Source organism: Mesoplodon mirus (assembly GCF_964341445.2).
Source record: "Mesoplodon mirus genome assembly, chromosome: 19".
Taxonomy (NCBI): domain Eukaryota; kingdom Metazoa; phylum Chordata; class Mammalia; order Artiodactyla; family Ziphiidae; genus Mesoplodon; species Mesoplodon mirus.
The window spans coordinates 52,183,987-52,204,396 of record NC_138995.1 but is presented as its reverse complement, the minus strand read 5'-3'; the positions used below and the strand labels follow the sequence as shown (position 1 = coordinate 52,204,396).

At 54.8% G+C, this 20,410-nt stretch overlaps 1 protein-coding gene across 1 annotated transcript; it reads left to right on the top strand.

The window, feature by feature from the left end:
* Window positions 1–28: 28 nt before the first annotated feature.
* On the top strand, window positions 29–19,593 carry SIRT2 (sirtuin 2). The gene is made up of 16 exons (XM_082608297.1): window positions 29–115; window positions 947–993; window positions 4,148–4,196; window positions 4,456–4,569; window positions 7,967–8,008; window positions 8,169–8,275; window positions 8,403–8,459; window positions 9,113–9,181; window positions 14,664–14,793; window positions 16,592–16,651; window positions 16,976–17,031; window positions 17,188–17,264; window positions 17,351–17,402; window positions 18,447–18,517; window positions 18,665–18,731; window positions 18,852–19,593. Exons 1-16 carry the CDS (start codon window positions 100–102, stop codon window positions 19,005–19,007), a joined length of 1,170 nt encoding a protein of 389 aa, XP_082464423.1. The 5' UTR covers window positions 29–99; the 3' UTR covers window positions 19,008–19,593.
* Window positions 19,594–20,410: the final 817 nt, after the last annotated feature.

Genomic DNA, 20,410 nt, shown 5'->3' with positions numbered 1-20,410 from the left:
AGTTGTAGTTCTTTGCCCTGTCTCGGCGCCCTCCTGTTTCCGGTGCCGTCACGGGGCAGAGCAGTCGGTGACAGTCCCGAGGGCCCCCGCCCCGCGCCCATGGCTGAGCCGGATCGTGAGTCGGGGGCCCTGGTGGGAGGGTCGGGCCGCGCCGGGGCCTGGCTGAGGGCTGCAGGCCCCGGGGCCCGAGGGCGGGCGTGGTGGGGCAGGAGATGGGGGCTGCATGGAGGGGAATGGGATTCAGGGGCCGTTGCAAAGTGATCCATATTGCTAGATTGGTGGGTTTCTGGGTCGCGAGGTTTTAAGGGTCCGTTTGCCACCTCCCTCAGGTTACTAATGATCGCGTCTTTCTCTCACCTTAGTTGCTAAGGGCCCTCGTTATTAGGGACTTAGAATGCCGCGGTCCCGGTTGCTAAGGGTACCTGGTTGTTAGTGGGAACTGTAGGATGCTAGGGGACCCCTGGTGTCCCCTCCTATCTCTTCCTTCCTCTCCTAAACCTACCATTCCACCCTCCCTGCCCCCCACCACCCAACACCTCTTCCAGGAGGAGTATCTCTTCTTATCTTCTCTCTTCCTTTCTACGCTTCCCTCTGCTTGTAAACCGAGCCCTCCCGGCACACGCTCACACACTACTGCGTCCTTCCTAACTCCTCCTAAGTCTTCCTCCATTCCCTGTATGCTTTACTTTCTTTTCCCTCTCCTACACCTTCCCGTCCCAGCCTCTTTGTCCCTCACTAACCACCTGTCCTCCCAGCACTCCCCACTCATAAGATCTGCTTTTCCCCATTCCCTCCCTCCATCTACTCCATTTTTACACTTCCACCCCAGTACAACTAGGTCGGTGGGTCTTCTTGACCCCCTCTGGCCCCCGCTGCTTTGAAACCCTTCATTCCCCCTTAACCACTCCCTTCACCATAACCACATCTGCTCCCCCTCCTCCCCCAGCCTCTGACCCTGTGGAGACCCAGGCAGGGAAGGTGCAGGAGGCTCAGGTGAGATGGGGGGAAGGGTGGAGGGAAGGAGAGAGATGGACTTCCAACACCCCACACGGGGGGAGGTGGCAGAGGGGAGACAGATACCCCAGGGCCCTCAGCTCACTGCCCCGGCCCCTCACCCCACCTCCTGGTTCATCCTCCCGGGGAATGGTGGATTCCGGGGACTGTCAGAGAAGGGTGTGCATCCTCAACCCCCGGCCTGCCCTTCCAAACTTTCCTTTCTCCTTGCCCTCCCCACCGCGTCCCCCATCCCTTCTGAAACTCATTTGCACTGGGCATGGAAGAGCTTTGGTCCCTGAACTCACAGATCTCACGGACAAGTGACTAGACAATGACCCTATGGGGTGATAATGAAAGTAGCTCAGGGCACTTTGGGAGCCCAGAGTAAACTCTGTGGGGTCACACAGATTCCAGCCAGTCCCTTCCCTGGAGGAATCCACAGGCTGATCTAGGAGTCAGATTGAGATGCAGCACATGGTAGTTAGTGTAGAGTGATTTAGAATTTTCTTAGGCAAGGTGAGAAATGGTGTCCCAGACAGAGGATACAGCTTGTGCAGACACTGAGGGGCATGAAAGAATGTGATGTGTTCAGGAATCAGGTGGCTGGGGAGGTCAGCTAATTGTATTCACGGTTAGCATTTATTGAGTACTTACTCCAGCCGGGTACTCTGCTTAATGTTTGATGTGCCTCGTCTCATTTCATCTTCCCAGCAACCCTGTTGGGGGGCAAGGTCTACTGTAGCCATTTTATAGATGAGGAATTGGAAACAGAGTTGTTCAGTAACTTGTCCACTGTCCCTTGGCTAGAAGGGCAAGGACGGGTTTGCGACCCATGGCACCCGGCACATTGCGTCCCGGATGCTTCTCTGGAAGTGGGCTCACAGAGACCCCACCAGCACCTCCAGCTCCCCCTTAGGCCGTGTTGCTCCCACGTGCTCAGCAGGGCCCTGAAATCCTTCCACAGAGCCTCACTGTCTGCAGCCTGAAAGCATGCCAGCCCACCCACAGACGCGAGATTGCAGTTCAGATGTAGGCCAGTGCAGGAGCTGTGATGAGAGCACCCCACAGATGCACGACAGAGCCACACCGAGGGGATAAGAGCTTTCTGTTAGGCCGGGCTTCTCCCTCGCCTGGCTCCCAAAGCACCACCACTGTCAGGGAAAAAGGTTCAATGTGAAAAAGCGATCCTCAGTCCCAAAGAGAGAGATTCGAGGATGTAAATTGCAGCATTGTCTCATACAGAAAAACTGGAAACAGCCCAAACGGCTATCAGTTGATGGGTTAAATGAACTATGGTGCATCCTTACAATGCAACACTATGTAGCTGGTAGGTCTATGATATATTGTTTTGTGGAAAACGCAAGGTGCAGCATCGTACTGTGGTATGATGGCCCATTTCTGGGGAAATAATGAGTTTTACCCGCAGAGACAAAATCTGGAGTAATTACCATTGTACTGTTAATAATAGTGGTTAGCTTGAAGTGGGGGAACGGGATGGGGGTTGTGGGTGAGGGAATCATGAGGCAAGTGCCCCCAAGTTATACATTGTCTAATGGTCAAAGTTTTTGTGCAGCTTACACAATCCGAAAGTAATGAAAAGTTTTAACTATGTTTGGAAGGGAGGTTTCTATTCAAAAAGGCTGGAACCAGAGTTGTGAGTGATGGAGAGGGGTTGTTGGAGGGGTTTTAAACAGGAGAGCGAATTGGTTAGTTTTTTTTTGTTTTTTTTGGCTGCACCACTTGGCTTGCGGGATCTTAGTTCCCCAACCAGGGCTTGAACCCAGGCCCTTGGCAGTAAGATCACATAGTCCTAACCACTGGACTGCCAGGGAATTCCCCAGAATTGCCTTTCTACAATTGCATGAGGTCCATTACAGGGCCCAGGCCTGGTCTAGCACACAGCACAGCAGGTGTCCATTTGTTCAGAGGTGGATAGTTCTGGAACTCCCGCCAAGTGCCAGACCCTGTTCTTGGTGCTGGGCATCCAGCGGTGACGATGAAAAATCCCAGCCTTCTTGGAACTGACATCATGGTAGACTCCATAGATGTTCGTGATCAGATGATTAGACTGGAGAAGCCACAGAGAAGGGCCTTTGAAGTGGAGGGGAGCGGGCTGACCCAGGCAGGCCATCACACACAGGGCAGTAGAGTAGATCAGAGGTGAAGACTGAGGCTGGGAGCCTAGGGAGGAGGTCGGGGCAGGACCGCTGAGAGGACAGGCTGGACCACGTGGAGCCCTGGAGAGGGGACGTGTTATGGCAGGAGGGCAGGGGAGGGAGGCAGGAGGCGTCTGGCAGACTGGGGGCCAGAAGCCACACTGAGATGGGGCCCAGGAGGAGGAGCAGGTCTGGGGGAGATGCTGAGGCCAGTTTGGGACACGGTGGGAGTGAGTGACCGGGGGTCACTTAGAAGGAGGCATCCAGGAGGCTGCGGGAACCCTGGATCTGGGGGACAGACCAGTGGCATGGATGAGGCCGACCAGGGAAGGTGAACAGAGAAAGTAGGGGGGGCCCAGGACAGAGTCCCAGACCCTCAATTTGGGAGTCTGGCTGAGGGGAGGAGTCGATAAAGGAGATGGAAGGGTTGGAAAGGTGGAGTGGGGGGCTTCAGGCAGGAGGGCTGACGGCTGCAGGGTGAGGACCGAGGCGTTATTCCCAGGAGTGACTTAGGTGAGGAGGGCTGCAGGGCTGCTGGCCAGGGCAGGGGACTAGAGGGGTTGTAAGGCGGAGGCCGTGGACACCGGGAGGTGATGAGAACAATAGCCAGTGTTTCCTGAGCAATCACCACCACACACCCGCCCCGGGGCTGTTCTGAGCACCTCCCAGAGGTGATCTCACTTCATCTCACAGTAGCACTCGGAGGTGAGTGTCCTCCGAGCTCCATTCCTAAGAGGAGGAGCTCGGAGACTCAGAAAAGCAAAGTCACCCACCAGAGACTGTGCTCCTTGCAAGTAGCAGAGCTGGGTTTTCCAACACAGGCAGCCTGTCCCAGAGCCCACACACTGGCCCCCAGCGCTGTCCCTTCCACCCCTCACTTCCTCGGGCCCAGCTCCCAGCCAGAGCCTTTCCCCAAACCCGGTGTCACCCCCCCGCTTCCCTCCCTCCCTAACCCCACTTCTGGGGCCTGATCACCCCGCCCCCACCCCTTCCAGGACTCAGATTCAGACACTGAGGGAGGAGCGGCTGGCGGAGAAGGAGAGAGTGAGTATCTTCCTTGAGAGCACGGTTCTTGGGGGTGGTTTAGGGCAGGGATCTGGGTGCCCACCTCCGGCAGGGGTGACATTCCAAGTATGTAATAGCAGATGCAGTACCAGCGCCTGGAGGCCGCTGGCTGGGCCAGGCATTGAGCTCTTAGTTGCGGGAAGGCGGCGGGGCCCCAGGGCTGGGCAGGGGCACTTGGGGCCTCTGGGCACCCTGACTAAACACCCACCCGGCTGCTGTCTCTCTTCTTTTTGGCCAGTGGACTTCCTGCGGAATTTCTTCTCCCAGACACTGGGCCTGGGCACCCAGAAGGAGCGTCTGCTGGACGAATTAACCCTGGAAGGGGTGACCCGCTACATGCAGAGTGAGCGCTGTGAGTCCTCTGCCTGCACTGGGCCCCTTCCCCTCTCCTGGCCCCAAGTGACTTAGCCCCAGCCATTCACAACTTTCGTCTGCAAGTCACAAGAACCTCAACTCAAACTGGCTTATGCCAAAAAGGGAGTGTGTTGATCCTGTAACGAAAACCCCGCTTGAATCATGGCCGGATTCAGCGGCTTCCATGCTGTTGTCAAAAATCTGAACCCTCTCTGGTGCAGCTCTTCTCTGTGTTGGGGTCAAGGTTGCCCCTGGCGGTGGCAAATACAAGTTCCACCAGCCTAGTGGCTCCCACTGAAGAGAGCATCTTTCTCCCGGTAGTTCAGGCAAAAGAGCAGAGATCGGCTCCAGTTGGCCCAGGTTGGGTCACATTCCTACCCCTGAACCAATCACCGTGTCTCTGATTGGCCAGGCCTGTTTGACAGAATGAAGATGCTAATAATAGTAATTACCTTATAGGGTTATTAGGGGGTTACATAAATTCATAAATGTAAATGCCTGGAACCGGGCCTGGAACAGAGCAAGAGCTGCGTAAGTGTTCCCTGTGACGATTATTACAGGAGGCTTGTTTCAGGTGTGGTGTAGAGGTGCCTCTTTACGGGGTCACCATGTAATTTATATTTCTTGCCACGAGTTGAGGTCACCAGAGTCTGAGAAACCGAGCCCTCGGCAGTCCTCGACTAGAACAATCCACTCTTTGAGGGTCCTGAACAGCCTTTTGTTGAGGACGTCTTCTCCAGTTTCCCTGTCCTCCAGCTGCTGCCGTCTCTCCGAGGGCAGCCAGGCCGGCCGTCCTGAGCCTCCCTCTCCTAGGGCAGGCCAGACAGCTGTCTGCAGCCACCTCTTGGCTTGGGTGGGCCCCAAAGAGAACGAAGGCAGTGGCATCAAAGCTTTCATTCCTTCTGTCCTCCTGCACCTGGGTTTTAGGATAATTGACTCATGAGGCGCCTATGAGGGGATAATAATAAATAATAACAATGGGGACTTGCATGGCGGTCCGTTGGTTAAGACTTCGCCTTCCAATGCAGTGGGTATGTATGGGTTCGATCCCTCGTTGGGGAGCTGAGATCGCATATGCCTCACAGCCAAAAAACCAAAACATAAAACAGAAGCTATATTGTAACCAATTCAATAAAGACTTTAAAAATGGTCCACACAGGGACTTCCCAGGTGGCGCAGTGGTTGAGAGTCCGCCTGCCGATGAAGGGGACACGGGTTCATGCCCTGGTCCAGGAGGATCCCACATGCCGCGGAGCGGCTGGGCCCGTGAGCCATGGCCACTGAGCCTGTGCGTCTGGAGCCTGTGCTCCGCAACAGGAGAGGCCACAACAGTGAGAGGCCCGTGTACCACAAAACAAACAAACAAACAAACAAAAAATGGCCCACACCAAAAAAATCTTAAAAAAATAAAAATAATAACAATGAATTGAGCTCTCGCTGTTTGCCAGGCACTGGGCTAAGCACTTGACAGGTGTCCCCTCCTTTGATCTTCACATGATACCTGTGAGGAATGATCTGGACAGAGGAGGAAACTGAGGTGCAGAGAGGCTGTGATTGGTACAGGGTCACACTTCTGGCAAGAGGCAGAATCGGGGCTCGATGCCAGGACGCCTGAATCCAGGGCGCACACTCCCTTCCACATGGCCCCTGGTGGGTCCACTGGGCCTAGTCCAATGGCATCCCGAGATGAAGCCAAGGGCTGTGGCTGTAGCAGGCCTCAGCCTTTGTCACCCTTGCTGTCCTCCTTTGCATAGAACACCCCAGAGGCGGCTGGTTCACAGGCGCCTCACACCCGTGTCTGTCCATCAGCTGATGGGCAGATGCCAAGGGTGCTGCATGGCAGGGCTGCCAGCCAGCCAGCCACTGAAGAGGCAGCTGGGCTGTTTCTGCACAGCCCCACGTGCTTGTGAAGTGATGCCACCCCTACCACGCCTCCCCATCTTCTTTTCTGAAAGCTGGTGACAATGGGGGAACAAAGCACTTATAGGTATACAAATCATGGGGCTAAAGAAGTTGAGTACGAATGACTTGAAGAATCATCAGTGCTGGGCACTGATCAAAGCTTCACAGGGATGAATTGATTCTCTCAACAGCCCTGCGAGGTCAGTACTGCGATTATGCCCATTTTACAGAGCAGGAAGCTAAAGCCCAGAGTGGTGATCTGAACTAAGACGCCCCCGCTAGCATGCAGAAGAACTAGGATTGGAAGCCCTTATCCACTCTGCTGCTCACTGGGCATGGGCTTAGAGTGGCCAGTCTTTGGTCTTCACCTGAAAATTACTAGACTTCCGGTGGCTGATGTGCATTTGATTATGGAGGGAAGTCCATATGCTAGAAATAGATGGCCATCCAAGACTGTGTCCAAAAGATGAGGGGTGGCCAGAGATTTTTTCACAATAACGTGCAGCTCTTCTGGGGGAAACCCCCACCCCACCCCTCTCACTAAGATCTCATGCATTTTTGTCTAGATCTAGCGAGGAGAAATTTCTCTCCAAGTGGCCTTTTCTTGAATCTTACTACATTGCTATAATTTCCTTTCTTTTAGTATAAATTTATTTATTTATTTTGGCTACGTTGGGTCTTCGTTGCTACGCATGGGCTTTCTCTACTTGCGGTTTGTTGCAGTGCGCCTGAGAACATTGTGGTGGCTTCTCTTGTTGCGGAGCACAGGCTCTAGGCGTGCGGGCTTCAGTAGTTGTGGCTCGCAGGCAGTAGTTGTGGCTCGCGGGCTCTAGAGCGCAGGCTCAGTAGTTGTAGCGCACAGGCTTAGTTGCTCCACGACATGTGGGATCTTCCCAGACCAGGGCTCGAACCCATGTGCCCTGCATTGCAGGTGGATTCTTAACCACTGCGCCACCAGGGAACTCCCCATTGGTATAATAATTTCAAACAGTGGATTCTTTGACCCCATGCTGGCTCTTCCATCAGTCACCTGTGTGACCCCTTCCCCTATCTGAGCCTCAGTTTCCTCATCTATAACGTGGGATGTTAACACCTCCCTCCTTGAGATGGTTGGGAGAGCCATTCAGGGATCTGAAATGCTTGCCCCAGGGCCAGGCACAGAGTAAATGGCTTCAGGGACTGTGATGGGTGGTATTATTTAAGGGTAAGAAAGGGAAGGGGAAACTTTGGTCTTGTAATGTAATCATTACATTCAGTCTGTGATGATATATTCGATTATTAGACAGCAGTGCCACTAATAATTTTTTAAGTTGTCAGAAGTTCATTGTAAACATCAGTTCAGTACTTAGTTTATGGCAAAGACAACTGTCTTAAGATAAATGGCTCATATTTTGGTGCAGTGTTTGATGTTCAAAACAAAATGTTACAACAATAAACAAATGTAAACTGAAAAAAAAAAAAAGAACCACGCTGCATAAACTCTTCTCCTCCAGGTCGCAGGGTTATCTGTTTGGTGGGAGCTGGAATCTCCACTTGTAAGTGCCCCCCTCCCCCAAGAGAACTCCCTGGTTGGGGGCGCCCCTTCGAAGAGCTGGGGAGGAGCCGTATGGGGGCCCTTGCATGGGAGGGTCAGTGTGGTAGAGAAGGGGCCAAGGTTCCTCGTGGATTGATTGCCCACTGCCACTCCTCCCCCAGCTGCGGGCATCCCTGACTTCCGCTCCCCAAACACGGGCCTCTACGCCAACCTGGAGAAATACCATCTTCCCTACCCGGAGGCCATCTTTGAGATTGGCTATTTCAAGGTACGTGTCCTGCAGGGAGGAACGTCTGTAATGGGGGTGGGGGTGGAGGCGTGGCCGCCTCTCTCCAGCTCTCATCTCACCAGGGCCATCTGGGTGCCCACCCGCCCTCCGGCTCTCTCTCCCACAGAAACATCCAGAGCCCTTCTTTGCCCTCGCCAAGGAACTCTATCCTGGGCAGTTCAAGGTGAGCTCTCTTTTGTGGAGGCGGTGACAGGAAAGGTTGGGGGCCAGCAGGCATGGGAAAGCCCCCTCCAGGGCCCTTCAGACAAATATTATAGCCATTAAACACATGGGCTCTGGGGAAGTTCCCTGGTGGCCTAGTGGTTAGGATTCCGGGCCTTCACTGCCGTGGCCCGGGTTCAATCCCTGGTTGGGGGATTGCAAGCCGTGTGGCACCGTCCAAAAAATATATATATATACATGGGCTCCGGGCCCAGACTGCCTGGGTCCAAGTCCTGGTCCCTCATTTCCTGCTCTAGTGTCCTTGAGCCTCAGTTTTCCCTTATGTAAAGTGAAGCTGATAACAGTCCATGAGAAGGGTTGTCGTGAGGCTTAAATGAGTTAATGATACATGCAAGAGCCCAGACTCCAGGGCCAGTCCTCCCTGTGCAAACCCCAACTCCACAATCTGGGTGACTTTGGCAAGACAGTCACCCTCTCTGTGCCTCAGTTCCCTCACCTGTGAAATGGGGATGACAAAGGTGCGCACCTCACGAGGTCGGTGTGACCATTCTGTGAAGGAAAACAGGCATGGTGCCTCGAACAGTTCCTGGCACATGGCGGTGCGCGGTCAGTGTCCTCTCTCTTCATCGGCATTGTCATGATTGCTCCCCTCAGCCCACCGTCTGCCACTACTTCATCCGCCTGCTGAAGGAGAAAGGGCTGCTCCTGCGCTGCTACACGCAGGTAGGCGGGACCGCGGGCATCCTGGGAGGAAGAGCACGGGCTGGAGGGTCCTGAGAGCTCAGGCCACGGCTTCTCTGTCACGTGACCTGCAGTGACTCACGTCCCCTCTCTCAGCCTCAGTTTCCCTTTCTATAAAACAGAGGCCAGAACAGCTTCGCCCTCTCAGGTCTGTGGTGATGTGGCAGTGACCTCCCTCAGGGCCATCCCAGGAGTACTTCTCTGAGCAGACACTGTTGGCACCATAGATTTCGTATTTGGCTGGGCTTTCCAGCAGATGACTCCAAACTGAGTTGATCTAATATGATCAGTACACCTGACAATTTTCCGGCTGGTAGCTGTAAACTCTTAAGGAAGGAGCACTATTTTTTTGTGTGTGTGGGGGGGCCTTTTAAAAATATATTTATTTATTTATTTACTTGGCTGTGCTGGGTCTTAGTTGTGGCAGGTGGGCTCCTTAGTTGTGGCTCGCTGGCTTATTAGTTACGGCACACCGGCTCCTTAGTTGCAGCAGGTGGGCTCCTTAGTTGTGGCATGCATGTGGGATCTAGTTCCCCAACCAGGGATCGAACCCCGGCCCCCTGCATTGGGAGCGTGGAGTCTTAACCACTGCACCGCCAGGGAAGTCCTGGGAAACCCTTTTATAATTTGCACAAAGGCCTTGTGCGTACCGTGGGGCCGTGGCTCATACATGTCAGGTGCTTGGCTGAGGGCCCCGCCGGGGTGTCCTCAGGGAAGGACAGCTCACATTGTTGGCTTCCGAGTTGGTGAGCCTTTTAGGGTCTCGCACCCCTAATAGTGAAAAATGTTTGCACCTCTACCTTTGCTTCATAAATATGTATTGAAATGACATGATGTACTATAGCCCTGATACCATGCCTGCTCTCATTCATACCTCAGAACCCCACATTATACAATAGAGAGAGAACACGTGGATAGAAACAGGTGTTCTAGTATTTTCTTCCTGCGCCTGGCAATCTGGAGCCTGCAGCCTCAGACGTTGCCGCCAGGGGGAGGATGAATTCTTTGTAGGTCCAGAATTCTCAAGTGGGCGTCGTGCTCCCACCCATGGCTGGTGCTCCCACCCATGGCTGGCGGGGGAGGGGATGGCCTCCTCCTTCCAGGAGGAGCCCCAGCTCAGAATAAACCTAAAATTTCTTCCCAGAGAGTCAGTTTTTTCCATGAGATGTGACTCAGACTTGATATGAACAGCTCACCTGAAGCCAAGTGCCTTCATGAAATCCTCACCATAGCCCCTGCTGGCAAACCTGTTTGTAAGCTTCTGTCCCAATGTTTTCTGAGTGCCAACCCAGTGCCAGGCCCTGCAGGCAGTGAACGGAGGGAGCAGACATCCCTGCCCTCCTGGAACTGACACTGTAGTGTGGGGAGAGACAACGGATGAGATGGGTGAGTTGTGTAGCTACGCTGATGCTGAGAGGTCTACGGAGCGCAGCTGAGGAGGAAAGGGGAATCACACTCTGTGTGTGCGGGGTCGGGGGTGCTGTAGTGAACAGGATGTCAGGGAAAGCCTCACTGAGAAGCAGGACATTTAAACAGAGCCCTGTAGGAGGGGAGGGAGGGAGCCATGGGACCATCTGTACGGGGAGAGTGCATTCCAGGCAAAGGGAACAGCCAGTCCAGAGGTCCTGAGGGGAGACTGCATTTGGCGTGTTCAAGAAGCTGGATCTGGACTTCTCCGGTGGTCCAGTGGTTAAGACTCCACGCTCTCAATGCAGGGGGCCCAGGTTCGATCCCTGGTCAGGGAACTAGATCCCACATGCCACAGCTAGGACCCGGCACAGCCAAATAAGTAAATATTTTAAAAAAGAAAAAAGAAGAAGAAGAAGAAGCTGGATCTGAGTGAGCAAGGAGGACAGTAGTAGGATGGAGGCTGGGCCAGGGAGGGAGCTGCCGAAGGGGAGAAGTGGGCGGCTTATGAACCCGTTTTGAAGGTGGAGCCGGCAGGACTTGCCAATGGGTTGAATGTGAAATGAGTCGTGAGAGAAGGAAAGGAGTCAGGGATGACTGACTCCCTCTCAGCCTGAGTACCTGCTGCCTCTTATTGAGATGGTGGGACATGCAGGTGTGGGGGGCAGAGGAGGAGCTTGGCTGAAGGCATGTCGAGGTTGAGATGCCCATTAGATAACCACGTGGGGACGTGGGCAGATAGCTGGACACAGGAGTCTGGACTCGAGCTGGAGAGCAGCAGATAGACGATGTTTAAACCCTCCAGACAGAATGAGATCACAGGGGTCCCAGCACGAGAAGCCCAGGCCCAGGCCCAGGCGGCTCATCGGGGCTGCTCAGAGGGCTCGCTTCCCAGCTCTGTCTGAGGCAGAACCCCCTGCCCCAACCACGAAAGCACACCAGCTGTAGGCTATTTTTAGACGAAAGCCAACACCAATGCGTTGTGAGGTCAGCGTGAAATGTGGTAGCATTTCCCCCCAGTTGCAATTCTTCACGTGTGGATTTAAGTACGCATACGTATTCAAAATGGCACATTATGTAGCATAGACAAAGGTGGAAAAAATTTTTCCAGTCTCACGTTTCATGAAACCTTTTTTTTTTTCAAACTCATCACCCTCTTCTTTAACCTCAGCCACTTTTTGAATCACTGACCCAGTTTTCTGGAACACATTGTCTTCACGTCTTTCTGAATTGTGACGATGCAGCACTTTTGAAGCCACACGCGATGCTATTTTTATCTCAAGACACAAGTATCCATTCAAACATGAGAACAGTTGTCACCTTCATTCAAGTCACTGTGATCTCCTCAGCAAACCAGCTTATGGCTCTTTTAAATCTATATCTATGGCATTTATATCATACATAGGGTTTGTACTTGGCTTTCTTTCATTTAAGCCCTATCTGGAGGATCCTTCCATATCCGCACCCACATAGCAGCTTCATGCTTTTTTTTTTTTTTTTTTTTTGGCTGCGTTGGCCTTCGTTGCTGCAGGTGGGCTTTCTCTAGTTGCAGCGAGCGGGGGCTACTCTTCGTTGCAGTGCATGGGCTTCTCATTGCGACGTCTTCTCTTGTTGCCGAGCGCGGGCTTCAGTAGTTGTGGCACGCGGGCTCAGTAGTTGTGGCTCGCAGGCTCTAGAGCGCAGGCCCAGTAGTTGTGGCACACGGGCTTAGTTGCTCTGTGGCATATGGGATCTTCCCAGACTAGGGCTCGAACCCATGTTCCCTGCATTGGCAGGCAGATTCTTAACCACTGTGCCACCAGGGAAGTCCCAGCTTCATGCTTTTTAAAAGCATGTCAGAGACGTGATGTCTTGAAACTAGAAGTGAGCCAAGGTTTAAAATTCAAGGGATTGCAGATGAAAACGCAGACATCAGGCTCCTCTTGAAAATCAGGAAGAGCTGGCTGTACCCTGGGTGGCTTTCTGTGGGGGAGAGTGGTTGGCTGGAGCTGAGTGGCCGCTGCCCACCTTGCCCAGGGCCCACCTCCTCACCATGCCCTCTTTCCTGCCTGATGCTGAGACCAGACATCAGTTGCTGTGTGTTGCCATGCATTGATTGCTGCTTGGCCTTTATAGCGAACCTCTTGAGCCATATTCCCCAGCCCCAGCTTCCCTCCCTGGGGGCCACGGCTGCTGCCTACTTCTTGGGTCTCCTCTGAAGATATTCCATACTTAGGCAAGCAAATACACAAATTCATATATTGATTTTTTCACATCCTGTACACACTGCCTTTGTGATTTGGGCCTTCTAACATCTTGGAGAGATCCCTTCACACCAGTACATACGGCTTGACCCCATTCATTTTTGTTTGTTTGTGGTTTCTCCATCAAAAGTGGCATCAAGGGAATTCCCTGGTGGTCCAGTGTTTAGGACTTTGTGCTTTCATTTCTGAGAGCGTGGGTTCGATCCCTGGCCAGGGAACTCAGGTCCCACAAGCCGCACAGCATGGCAAAAAAAAAAAAAAAAAAAGTGACATCAAAGGGTAACACAGAGGCATGTAGGTAGACCTTTGACGTGCCATTTAGTTATGTGCATGCACACTGCTTACTTACGTGTCAGGGAGTTGGTAGACTAAGTCAAGAAACAAAGGCAAACAAAGGCAAAGCTAGCATGTCTAGTAAAGGGGGGAGAGGGAAAGCCACAGAGAGTCTGGGAACAGTGACTCTTGTCTGCATGTTTTGGGTATAAACTGATGGCTGGCTGGGAGCAGAGAGGGCAGTTGGGGCTGTCTGCCCTTGAAAGGGAACCCTTTCAGTTGTTCACGGAGCCTCCAGGAAACCTCGTTGGGTCAGCTGTGGGCTGCATATGCCCGGCCATCTCCGTAACGTCTGCCAGTGTCCTCCAGCAGCACCTGCCTCAGCAGCATTCCTCGTGGGCAAACAGAAGCTGCTCCAGGGCTTCCCTGGTGGCGCAGTGGTTGAGAGTCCGCCTGCCGATGCAGGGGACGCGGGTTCGTGCCCCGGTCCGGGAGGATCCCACATGCCGCGGAGCGGCTGGGCCCGTGAGCCATGGCCGCCGAGCCTGCGCGTCCGGAGCCTGTGCTCCGCAACGGGAGAGGCCACAACAGTGAGAGGCCCGTGTACCGCAAACAAAAACAAAAACAGGGCTTCCCTGGTGGCGCAGTGGTTGAGAGTCCGCCTGCCGAGGCAGGGGACACGGGTTCGTGCCCCGGTTCGGGAAGATCCCACGTGCCGCGGAGCGGCTGGGCCCGTGAGCCATGGCCGCTGAGCCTGCGCGTCCGGAGCCTGTGCTCCGCAACGGGAGAGGCCACGACAGTGGGAGGCCCGCGTACCGCAAAAAAAACACAAAACAACAACAAAAAAAAACAAAAACAAAAACAAACAAACAAACAAAAAGCTGCTCCAGAGGGGCTGGAGAAAGCGCAAATGTCTATGTGGAAGAGAAGAATATTCTTGCCTGTTGAATAAGGAAAGTATCTCTGTCTGGAAAGATTACAAGTTAATATACTATCAATGCAGCAGACCATAGTAAGGTTAAATAGGAAAACAGTGTGATGAAAACCAAAAAACCCTCCTGATTCATTGCTTTTTGTTAATGCCTGGCCAGGGCTGCCACAGACAGCTGTGCAGATTGGGTACTGCACAAGGATGCCATATCTGAGGGGGCTGCGTTTACGGTGGAGACACTGGAGAGTTGTACGTTTATTTCACCAAATTTCTGGCAGGTGCCACTAGAGTGTCTGGTTCTAACAAAACACATTTGCAGCAAAACGGAAGCAAAGTGGCCCAAATTTGCCAGGGCTGGTTGGTGGCAGTGGGTCTGGGCTCATAGACATTTGAGTTTGGGCCCCTGCCTTTAAGTGTCCATGACTTACCTTTTCAGAGGTACCATCAGGATGAACGGAAGAGTTTTAGACACGCCCTGCCCCTTGCTTCTCCCTCCCTCCCTTCTCCCCTGTCCCACTCGCTTTTCTCAGCCGCAACTCCTGGCTCTGCCTTCTGCCCCTTGGGGGGTATGTTTCGCTCCTGACCCTCTCTCCTCCATCTCTCCCTCCAGAACATAGACACCCTGGAGCGAGTGGCGGGGCTGGAGGCCGAGGACCTGGTGGAGGCCCACGGCACCTTCTACACGTCTCACTGCATCAGCCCCGTCTGCCGGCAGGAGTACACGCTAAGCTGGATGAAAGGTGAGGGGCTGAAGGTTATTATCCCCGAGGGCAGGCCTCCCGTCCCCTGTCTGCTCCCCAGCGCCAGGGACAGGGTCTCCACGCGCGGACGCCAGCTCTGTCTTGCACAGCTCTGCAGCTCTTTTTAGCAGATAATGGCAGCCCCCAAAGATTTGAGGTGGCAGTGGGGGTTCATTTCTCCCGACACCACCTCACAGCCAGGTTATGATGGATGCAGACTCCAGACACAGAGACGTGCGTTAGCAGACAGGCCCCCACGTGGTCATACAACCTGTTCCGTGAGGTCATGAAACCCTAGCTCTTTGTCCTTTGGGCGCTCTGACCCCGTCTTACATGAGGGGCTCGTCCAGGCAAGCGCAACTACACTCTAAGAAGAGCAGAAGTATCTGAGAGAACTTTCTGGGGTGAGGGGAATGTTCCATATCTGCAGTGTCCAACATGGCAGCCACTTGCTACATGGGGCTATTGAGCTCTTAAAATGTGGCTAATGTGACCGAGGAACTGAATTCTTAACTTTCTTTAATTTGTATTAATTAAAATTTAAAAGCCACATGTGGCTCTAACCAGCATACTGGACAGCACTGCCCCAGAGGCACAGGATTCGACCAGCCCATTAGCTGGATTCAGGCGAGCAGAGGCCGTGGCGTGTGAAGCTGGGCACGGCCCTGGCTAAGAATGAAGACTGGGGGCTGTCCTTAAGGATGCAAGCTCCAGGGCTTGCTAAAGTCATCACCCCTGTTCATGCCTGGGCAGAGCGTCCAAGAAGAGAAGGAGGAAAAAAAAAAATCCAGCCAGTCCACATTTCTTGAATGCCAGTGAGAGCTGATTTCTGACATCCATTGTGCTAATTAAGAAGCCACTTACTTCATCCATGGAAACCCATTTCTGACATTCTTTATGCTGATTTCACAAAGCCTCTGGTGTCCGTGTGTGATAAGGACAGCTGCAGCTGATAGTAGGGCCCCTGGAGTGTGGCCCCTCTGACAACATGCCAGCTGACCGCCCCGGGGTGAGGATTCCTGAATAGCCCAAGTGCACGCAGCTGGGGGTGATGTACAATTAACATTACCCCATTATGTTTCTCTAACAGCAGTAGTCACCCGCAACATGTCACGTACTGTCAGTGCAAAAATATTTTCAAGTAAATGACGGACCTTAAAGCAGTGGTCTGTAAATATCTGTTGAAGGAATGAGTGAATAGTTGAATGAACAAGCCAGGATTCTGTGGGTTGCAAGTGACAGAATGCTTTCAAGCTTCCTTAATCAATAAGCAATGAGGAGGAGGATTGTCATAAGCATGGGGTGTGCGTGGGGGCAGGGGTGGGTCTGTCACAGAGCCCAAGTGTGGGAAGCACCTGCACCTAAGGTTTTGTCCCCGTCCCAGCATCATCTGCTTAATTCTTCCCTCTCTGCCACTAGGCCTGGCACCTACCAGGCCTCTCTGACCCACGATGAAGTAGGGCTGCCCTCAAAGACCCACTGGACGAGCTTCACTCCCAAGTCCAGATTCCCCAGGTCGGGGGTTGGTGGAACCCAGCTGCCCCTTTTAGGGGCGAGTGTCTGCTCATTTGTTTGTTCGTTCATTTAATAGCTATAGGCTGGTGCTGGGAGCCACCCCAGGAATCTTGGGGGTGGGGGAGGGACAGCTGTCTAAGAAGGGAGGTCCTTCCTGAGCAGGGCAAACACCCCAGGAGGCCCTCCCGGTGACAGTGAAGGGAGGATGGGGTGGGCAGGCAGGCTGCAGCCCCAGCCCAAAGCCTCTTACCTCCTCTTCTCCCTCCCCGTTCCCCACGCCCAGAGAAGATCTTCTCCGAGGTGACTCCCAAGTGTGAGAAATGTCGGAGTGTGGTGAAGCCTGGTGAGCCTTGGGGCCAGGGACCAACCGAGGTAGACTCAGGCTGGGACCCCCTCAGCCACTAACCCCTTCCCAGGAAGGCCACGCTCCCTATCCATCCATCCACCCCCGTCACCCTCTCTCCCTGACCGGTGCCCGGAGTCTGCCCCAGGGAGAGTGGGTACCACAGCCCCTAGTCTGTCCCCAGTGCTGCACACTCCCGCCCCAGCCCTGGGCTCCACCTTCTGCTCCTACCTGTTCTCTCTCTCCCTCCCTGTCTCTACCCCCCTGCTTTTTCACTGTCTCTATCTCTCCCTGTGTCTGTCTGTCCATCTGTCTCCACCTCAGATATCGTGTTCTTTGGCGAGAACCTCCCAGCGCGTTTCTTCTCCTGCCTGCAGTCAGTAAGTGTACCCGCCGCGCGTCCCCCATCTCGGTCCACGCAGGGGCAGCCTGGGTCCTGCCCTGGGGAAGGTGGCTTCCCCAAGTAGCTGCGGGTGGGCTTGTGCCGGGGGCCGGGGGCCGGCAGCCCAGCCTCACTGGCCGCTCCCCCTTCGCAGGACTTCCTGAAGGTGGACCTCCTCATCATCATGGGCACCTCCCTGCAGGTGCAGCCCTTCGCATCCCTTATCAGCAAGTAGGTTGGGGCTCGGGGCTATGGGGGGCTGCTGGGGACTGGGGGAGCCGGGACAGGCCCTCACCACTCAGCTCGGCCTCCACCAGGGCGCCCCTCTCCACCCCGCGCCTGCTCATCAACAAGGAGAAGACTGGCCAGGTGAGTCCTTTTAGTCACACCCTGCCACCCCCGCACAGGGGCCCCACATTGCCTCCCCCCGGCCTCCTCGGGAAGCAGGGGACAGGTCTCTGGGGAATCCCGATACTTTGAACCCCTCAGCTCAGACCTAAGGATTCTGGAATCCACAGGGGTCAGGTTCCAGGCTGCCCTGCCTCCAGGATTCCACAGGCCTCTGTGTCATTCACCCGTCTTTTAAAAAATTTATTTATTATTTATTTTTGGCTGTGTTGGGTCTTTGTTGCTGCGCATGGGCTTTCTGTAGTTGTGGTGAGCGGGGGCTACTCTTTGTTGCAGAGCACGGGCTTCTCACTGCAGTGGCTTCTCTTGTTGCGGAGCATGGGCTCTAAAGTGCACGGGCTTCAGTAGTTGTGGCACACGGGCTCAGTAGTTGTGGCACACGGGCCCAGTAGTTGTGGCTCGCCAGCTCTAGAGCACAGGCTCAGTAGTTGTGACGCACGGGCTTAGTTGCTCCGCGGCATGTGGGATCTTCCCGGACCAGGGCTCGAACCCGTGTCCCCTGCATTGGCAGGCAGATTCTTAACCTCTGCACCACCAGGGAAGTCCCTCATTCACCCTTCTGAACGAGTGACACAACCCCAGCTCAAAGCGACTTAAGCCAAAACAAGAATGTCGTGCTTCCCGTGACTGAAGAGTCCGGGCTCGCTGGCCCCTGGGCCTGCGGCAGTTCTGTCAGGAGTTACCCGCTGCCTCTCTCGTCTCTCTTTTCCTGAGGTAGCTTCACTCCCAGGCAGGGGCTCCCTCCCAGGGACAGATGTTTCTCCAACAGGCAAAAAACGTACGGTGTGCCAGATGCCGTGCTAAGCATTTCCTCTGTATTAACCCGCTGACAGTACAACCCTAGGAGTGGGTTTGATGATCACCCCCACTCTACAGAGAAAGAAACTGACGTTCAGAGAGGCCAGGCCACTTGAGCAAAGTCACGGAGCTGGGATTCCACCCCAAGCCACCTGGCTCCAGGGTCTGTGCTCTTAGCTCCCCCCGACTCCACCCCCTTCCCCACAGACTGACCCTTTCCTCGGGATGATGATGGGCCTCGGAGGAGGCATGGACTTCGACTCCAAGAAGGCCTACAGGTGAGGCCCTCCTGCGGCAGTGGGGGGGCAGTGGAGCCTTCAAGGGACAGGGCCGAGGTGGGAGGGAGGGCACGAGGGCACAGGACAGGGCAGAGCCAGCAGGGCCCTGGGACAAGGCTGGGAGCTCTGACTCTCACCCGCCCACAGGGACGTGGCCTGGCTGGGTGACTGCGACCAGGGCTGCCTGGCCCTTGCCGACCTCCTCGGATGGAAGGTGAGGAGCCTGGGCCCCCCACACCCACCCTGAGCCCAGTCCCTGGACCCCCGTCCCACAGGTCCTCCGACCTTACGATGCATGATGACCTCTGACCTCTGTGAACTTTGCCCCCTGCAGAAGGAGCTGGAGGACCTTGTCCGGAAGGAGCATGCCAGCATAGATGCCCAGTCGGGGTCAGGGACTCCCAACCCCACCACTTCAGCTTCCTCCAGGAAGTCTCCACCTCCTGCCAAGGAGGAGGCCAGGACCACGGAGGGAGAGAAACCCCAGTGACAGCCGCATCTCCCAGGCAGGATGCCCAGCTTTGGGACAGCTGAGCCCCAACCAGGCCTCCTGGCCCCCTCTAACTTACAGCTCTTTTCTGGGGAGCTCAGAACATTTCCTCAATCTACTAACTACTCCCTCCCAAAACTGGGGTCCCAGCACCCCTGACCCCAGCAAATCTCTAACATTCTTAGGGGCTGAGGCTTGGGGTAGCCAGTCTCTAACAGCCCGCAGCCCCTAATCACCCTTAGGGCCAAGGATCAGCCTCCCCTAATCTCTAACTGCTCAGGGGGCCAGGGGGCCCTCCAAACTGCTAACTGTCCCAGGACGAGAGCCCCGGGACCCCCATGCTCTCTACTGTTCCCAGGGGCTTGGGGCCAAGTAGACGAAGTCTAACCTACCCTGGGTGGGGAGGTGCGCCCTCCAAACATTAACTCACACCCAGTGGGGGGTCCAAGCCTCAAGGCCTCCCAAGTCTCTGCCTACAACTCCCAAAGTGGGTGCTAGGCCCCCTCACTCGGGACCCGCTTCCCAGGGTGGGGTGGGCAGATGGTGTCGCTTAGTAGAGACAAATTAAAGACAAAAAACAACGAACCGTCAGCTGTCTGGCCTCGCCGTTCTGTCCTGTGGGCCCACAGGGAAGCTGCCGGAGGAAGCGGGCTAGACCTTGGGCCGCTAAGGAAACAAGTACATCCACACGCTCTTATGAGAAAGAGTGAAGGGTGCCGAAGGGTGCCGAGAGGGGACTCCTGGGGCCGTGGGAGCCGCATGGTTCTTACCCCTGGACTCCCAGACTGCCAGGGTCCCTTCCTCCAAAGCCCGGTCACCTAAGGCCTGAGCCCCCGGAAAGAGGGAGGAGGGTCGATTTCAAATACCCCCCAGCCCCGCCTCTTCCCCCTGCCCCACTCAGCTTCCTCTCTCTGTGAGGAGCACTTTCACTTCCTGCTACTCCAGGCCTCCCCTCGGAGAACAGGTAGGGGTCCCCAGGGACTGAGCAGCTGACATCATCACCCTCCCACTGACCCACCGCCTCCCTGTGGTATCAGGCAGCTGCTGCCATCCCATCCTGCCCAGCACCACCCATCTCCTTCTCCCCTTCTCATGGAACCCAGGCAAGCATCTGTCTCCCTCCCCCCCACCCCTCCTGACTGCTCTCCCCTGGCCAGGGCACCTGCTCTCTGTCCCCCACTTCCTAATACCCTGGGCTTCCGGTCGGTGGGCTGATTGATTTGTTTAGCTGTTTATTTTCCATCCCCTATACCCACCCCAAGAAGAATGGAAGCCCCTGGGAGCAGGGGCCTATTCTGCCCATCACCCTTTTCCCCAGGCACCCTTTCACCCTAATCTGGGCCTGTACTCAATAAATATTTGTTGGATGTATGGGTGTACGGATGGATGGATGGATGGATGCA

Excerpts from the sequence above, each read along its gene's own strand:
- SIRT2 (XM_082608297.1), top strand. Across the intron at positions 8,009-8,168 it reads GGGAGCTGGAATCTCCACTT|CTGCGGGCATCCCTGACTTC; the intron begins GTAAGTGCCCCC and ends CTCCTCCCCCAG. Across the intron at positions 14,794-16,591 it reads CACGCTAAGCTGGATGAAAG|AGAAGATCTTCTCCGAGGTG; the intron begins GTGAGGGGCTGA and ends CCCCACGCCCAG.